Source organism: Phaenicophaeus curvirostris, chromosome 3 (genome assembly GCF_032191515.1).
Source record: "Phaenicophaeus curvirostris isolate KB17595 chromosome 3, BPBGC_Pcur_1.0, whole genome shotgun sequence".
Taxonomy (NCBI): Eukaryota; Metazoa; Chordata; class Aves; order Cuculiformes; family Cuculidae; genus Phaenicophaeus; species Phaenicophaeus curvirostris.
In genome coordinates, this window is record NC_091394.1 from 51,422,271 (window position 1) to 51,428,270 (window position 6,000).

A 6,000-nucleotide genomic window follows, 5' to 3' on the forward strand; every position below is an offset into this window, starting at 1 on the left:
TCCCATTTTCCCCCCCCCCGATTAGTTTTAAGGCTTTCAGTGTAAGGGTTTCAGATCACGGTTATAGCTACATTTGTGAAACTTCCCATTGAAATATCTATGCTTTTTCTGCACGAGTTCTTATGATGTTTCCAGAGTTTTGCATTTCTTCATTTGTTCTCTACCAAGAAATTTACTTAAAAATTTATGCCCCAAGTTTCTTCTCTCCTTTTAGCCTGTTAACTGTTCATAAATTTAATAATAAAAGGCAAGTAAAATGTTACTGATTGAAACTGAGCTTACCAGACAGGTTTGTTTCAAGGAAATGCCCTGGAAAGCTAGGCCATACTTACATGAAGAATCTCTAATTAATCTGCACTTTATCAATATTCTGTATAATGGGCACAATAGATCTGTTCTACTGCAGAAGCGTCCAGGAATATGAACATACGTGAATTTCCTGACAAAAAAGTAGTCCTAAAACTGAAAGAAATTGCAGATCTCATGGCTTTCTACAAAAAGCTCACTAATTCAAGGTGTTCCAAGCACCATAAATGTGAAAAGTAAAGACTGGCTTCCTACAACCACACATCCACACATTCATGTCTTTTTAACCACTCTCATGCACTCTGATCAAACACGCGTAAGCAAAATCATGGCTAATCTGAGCTACTAGCCGTGTTACCCAAGTCAACTGAAATAAATAGAAAGTTTATTGCCAAATAGAAAATTTTGCACTGATTTCTCCCTTTGTTCCCTCTCAGCAGAAAGCTAGTTTAGATCCCTTTACTCTACCCAGCTGTTAAATTTCACAAAGCTAACAGGATCTTCACCATATGCAAGACTCTTTCCTTCTTTCAGGCATAGTTCAGACTAGGGAAAAGGCTCACGCTTCTATAAGGAAAGCACGGTGTTATTACATCACCCTTATTTCTCAAGGATTCCAACCTAAACAAATTCTACATGAGGAAAAAAAAAAGAAAAAACCCAAAAACAAGTACTAGCACTTTTTTTCTTCCAACTAATCCTCCTCTACTATGAAAAGGGTACAGAGTCAGAACTCTCATGCAGTCGAGGACTTACATGCACCAGCCGAGCCTTTCTAAATCCAAACCAGTAATTCACCAGAACTGACAAGAACAATCACTGAGCAATTATTTTGCCTGAAACTGCTGAATCTGGAAACACTGCCTTGAAGTACTTAACACAGACAGAACCGCAGTATTTTGCATTACTGTCTGGGCCTCAGAAATTAGGCAGAACTGTAGCTGAAGAGGATCACAAACACACTCCTATAGACACAATTCATAAACACCAACATCAAGTTTGTAACAAACACAGTGGCGATTTTCAAAAAAAAAAAAACGAAAAAAAGGCTTTGGTATCAAAGGCATTAGCTCTAACAGCACTTGCAAAGGCGGCTTTGAATCAAGGCACTCCTCAGAATGCTTCCAGCCTCCAGAGGAAGGCAGTAGATACTTAAAGCTTAGCAGACAGCCAGACTTTCAGACTGCCAGTTAGATGGTTGCATTCTTCACTGTCTCCATGAAAGCTGGACCTCAAGTCGAGGGTGGGAAAGGAATGCAAGGGCCACGAGGAAAGCAAACAAGAAGAAATACAACTGCATCCTAGACAAGGCTGCAGGAACCACTTCACACGATTTTGATTAAGCAGTTGCCTACAGAAAACTGAAACAATTCTTTGAACAAGTTATAAACACCTACCATCGAAAGAGAACTTAGTTTCCAGCTGGATGAAGACACCTCCAGGTCTTCTGACAGATTACATACATTACAAAGGTTCTTCAGGTTTATCTACAGTAGGGTTTTGCCAGCACACCACCATCTAGTTCTTGTTTTTAAATTCTTGTTTGACTACAGCACAAGAAAAATTTAATGGCCTGCATTCACCACAGGCATTTCAGTGACCTGAAGTTTCTACTGATTACCTTAAGACAGTTTTCCACACAGTGTGTATGTATTTTTCACTCACACTTCCCAAGCACTGACTTCCACTACATAACTGTAGATGCCTCCATTGGAACTCTAGGGTCTTCTTCGTGGTCCTGATCTCTACATTTACCTTGTCGACGGTCTCATTTTCTACTAAATCAGAGGTTAGTTCTATCTACCCAAAAGGCACCTACACCAGGAACTGGTAATAATCTAATTGATTTGATTCCTGGCTATTTACACTGGTAACAGTGCAAGTCTTCGGTTAAAGTTTCTAAATACCACCAGATTACCAGTGAACTTGGAACAATCTGCTTTGCTCCCGCCAACACAAAACACCATGTGTTATTAAAAATCCTATATATATTTTTCCCTTGTTGCTTTAGCGAGTTAACGCGCTCCCTCCCACAAAAGCTTAAATGGAGTCGCTGTCATTGGCTCCGACCACCACGTTCTTCTTTAATAACAGTTAAAGTTTAGGGAGGGGGGAGCCTTACAGTGGGCGGGCCAAGCCTGGGAGCCGCGGTCACCACTCGCCCCGCGCAGGCAGAGCCCAAAGTTAGGCAGGAACACGCTGCTCGCAGCCGCCCCTCGCAGGGGGGGCTGTACCCGACCCCCCCGTCTCCCCACACGGCGCCAGGCCGCGTTCTTACGGGTTAGTTCACGCCCGAGGCCCCTGGGGCGGAGCCCGGGGCAGGGCTGGGGGGGCAGGGGACACCCCCCTGCCCTCGGGTCCCCAGCACAGCGATCGCCGCCCCCCCCCCCCGCCCCCACCTTCCTTCCCAGCGCGGCGGGAAGCGGCTGTTCCCACACACACCCCCTCATCCCCTGCCGCCGGGGCCTTCCCCCTCTCGGCCCTCACCTTCTGAATGGCGGCCGGCGTGATCTCGCCCTTCCCCCGCTGCCTCGGGGCCGCGAACGCCACCGACATGTCGAGCCGCTACCGGGACGCGCTCCCGCCCCCCACCCCCCCCGCCCCCTTCGCTCACGCGGGCCCCGCGGCGGCGGGAGGCGGCAGCGACCCGGGAAGAACGCGGGGGGCGGGGGGGAAGTGGCTGCCCAGCGGGACCGCCCATCCTCGTCCCGCCGGGGAAGGGTTAAGGAGAACCGGCTGCTCCTCCCACTTTCCCGCTGCGAAGGGAAGCCCCGGCGAGGCGCTGAAACACTCGCGGCACTCAGCCAAAACAACGGGGACTGAGAGTCGGCGCTGCGCCCTTCGAACGTAGCCTGCCCTCATCACGCCGCCTTCTCGGGTACCCCTTTCCCGCCGCGCCGTTGGTACGTTCCTGCCCAACGCGCCTCAGCGCCGGACGGGCGGCGAAGTGGTACGGCCGGCAACGGGGGGAGGAGGCATAGAGAGGTGGATGGGGGCGCTGCGGCGCGCAGCTTGTAATGGGCGCGCTCCTCCCCCCTCTCCCCGCCGCGACAGTTGGTTGCACCCGGGCAGCCCCGCTCCGGCAGCCACGTGGGGCGGGGGAGGTGCTGCGGGCGGCAGAAGATACAGAATTGGAAGATTTGGGGGGCACTGCGGGACGAAAAAAGAGATGAGCCAACCTACTACCTGAAAGGAGGTTGTAGAGAGGAGGGTGCTGGCCTCTTCTCCCAAGTGACAGTGGACAGGACAAGAGGGAATGGCCTCAAGCTCCGCCAGGGGAGGTTCAGGCTGGATATTAGGAAAAAATTTTTCATGGAAAGAGTCATTGGGCACTGGAACAGGCTGCCCAGGGAAGTGGCTGAGTCACCTTCCCTGGAGGTGTTTCAAAGATGAGTGGATGAGGTGCTGAGGGGCATGGTTTAGTGTTTGATAGGAATGGTTGGACTCGATGATCCAGTGGGTCTTTTCCAACTTAGTGATTCTGTGATTCTAATGTGCACTCACAGCCCGGGAAGTCAGCGGTCTCCTGGGCTGTGTCTAAAGAAGTGTGGCCAGCAGGGCTGGTTCTGCCCCCCCTGCTCTGGGTGAGACCCTGCCTGGAGTGCCACGTCCAGCTCTGGAGCCCTCAGCACTGGAAGGACGTGGATCTGCTAGAGTCCAGAGGAGGGCCATGAGGATGACGAGAGTGGGGTGTAGAACCTCCCCTGTGCGGACAGGTTGAGAGAGTTGGCATTGTTGGGCCTGGAGAAGAGAAGGCTCTAGGGAGACCTTATAGTCCAGTACCTGAACGAAGCTACAGAGAAGCTGAGAGGCTCTTTATCAGAGAGTGCAGTGATAGGATGAGAAGGAATGGCTTTAAGCTGAAAGAGGGTCGATTTAGATTATGTATGAGGAAGTAATTGTGAGGGTGGTGAGGCACTGGCACAGGTTGCCCAGAGAAGTCGTGGATGCCTCATCCCTGGAGGTATTCGAGACCAGACTGGATAGGGATTTGAGCAACTTGACCTAGTGGAAGGTGTCCCTGCCTATGAGAGGGGTGTTGGAACTAGATGATCTTCTTTAAGGTCCTTTCTAACCCAAACCTTTCTCTGTTTCAGTGACCCCTGGCTCGCTGGCGTGGGGCAGCTTTCCCTGCCTATCTCTGCGGCTTCATCTTTCTTGTTGAGAGAATGAATGAAAAAGAGGGAGGAGGAGCAGTTACTGTTTCAACTTCAAATAAGCTGTAGGCACTGAAAGTGCTAAAATCAGCCTTGGGTTTTATTCAGTGCAGCCACTGGAGGGAATTTTGGTTTTTGCCACAGGTTCTCATGTACAAGTTTGTGAAGTCTAAGATTGTTCTTCACCAGGATGATAATTTCAGAGTTATGGTACAGGAAAATTGAAAGTCCCCGACTAGAGCATTTTAAATCTGCTTTTTCCTAGGCAAGTCCCTGCTCAGCTTATGTGCTTTTCAGTGCCAGCTGTGATACTGTCTCCTTCCCAAGCTATGGCCTTTCGTAAACTGGTGCTGTTCTTGCAGTTGATGGAAGCAGATGCTGCTGTGGCTGATGGGGCACTATTTAGTGACATGACACCACATCACAAAATGTGAATTTAGTTCCTTGCTCCCTGCATTTCTTGCTCCATTTCTCAGCTGTTGCTGGCTGAAGTCCCCAACTCTTCCCTGAAGCCCCAACCCTTTTGGTTACAACACACATTTGTCCATGGCATCCGTGGCCACTCCACTGGCTGTACAGATGCTTCCCAACTGGCATGCTTTCTCCTCAGACTGTTTCTAGCCTGGTTCTCTTCCCTAACCCCATTGCTCTTCCTGGCTCCGCTGTCCTAGGATTGACTGTAATTACCCATCACCCCCTGCTTTTTTCCCTTGACAATCAGTTCCCAGGATGCTGGGTCCAAGCTGTTCTTGTGTTCCTACAGCATCCCCCTCTCCAGAGGCCCGCCACCTGGGCCTGATGTTCTCTGCTTCCAGAGTGGTGCTGTCTCTGCTCTGTTTCTTCAGATTATACAGGACCCTGAGCTGATACGGTGCTAATCTGACTTGCTTTCTTCCCCAGAAAAACGTCCCTGGCCCAATCATTGCCCTGTAGGTCATGCTAACGAGGAGGAGTGATGCCAGCATTTCCATCTGGCTGTTTGTGTTTCTGACCTTTTTACTCATCACCATGGTATCTGGGTCCATTTTTTATGTAGGAGGTTTCTTTCTGTCTCCCACACACTTTATCATCACCATCACTATCATACAAACAAAAAGCAAAAAAAAAGAAAAGGTTGAAGAAACACATTTTTTCTAAAGTTAGTAATCATCGTGATTCATGGTTATTATTATATGATCTTGGAGTGAACTCATAGGATAACTGTCATCATAGCTCTGTGCTCAAAATTGATACTATCTCTAGTTATTACAAATGACAAGAAAGAATCCTAGGAATTAAGAATGCAAAACAGCCATGGCCAAATCAGAAGGTGCCATCTCCTAGCCAGTCACCAATAGAATTACAAGGATTTATTTTTTTAGCAGCAGTATATATTTGGCTCTGGAGAACTGGTGAGGTGCCCAAAAGTGTCCCAAGGTTGCAAAGCATGTTCCGCGACTGGAAGGCAAACATTCTCATTAAATACTCTCAACACTGGGAGTTTTTCTCTTCCCACAAGTATAACTTATCTTGCTGTCATCCTATGGTTACTCAGCCA

General features: G+C 48.9%; 1 protein-coding gene across 3 annotated transcripts in view; it reads right to left on the reverse strand.

The window, feature by feature from the left end:
- The window catches only part of SS18 (SS18 subunit of BAF chromatin remodeling complex), a 43,570-nt gene extending 40,499 nt beyond the window's left edge, over window positions 1-3,071 (reverse strand). Inside the window, exon 1 of one of the 3 annotated variants that reach the window (XM_069854006.1) lies at window positions 2,794-3,071. In XM_069854006.1, coding sequence (XP_069710107.1) covers window positions 2,794-2,862 — 69 coding nt within the window. In that variant the 5' untranslated portion in view covers window positions 2,863-3,071. The remainder of the gene's footprint in view (window positions 1-2,793) is intronic. The other 2 variants (XM_069854009.1, XM_069854007.1) reach the window with 2 other exon arrangements.
- Between the last annotated feature and the right edge of the window lie 2,929 nt (window positions 3,072-6,000).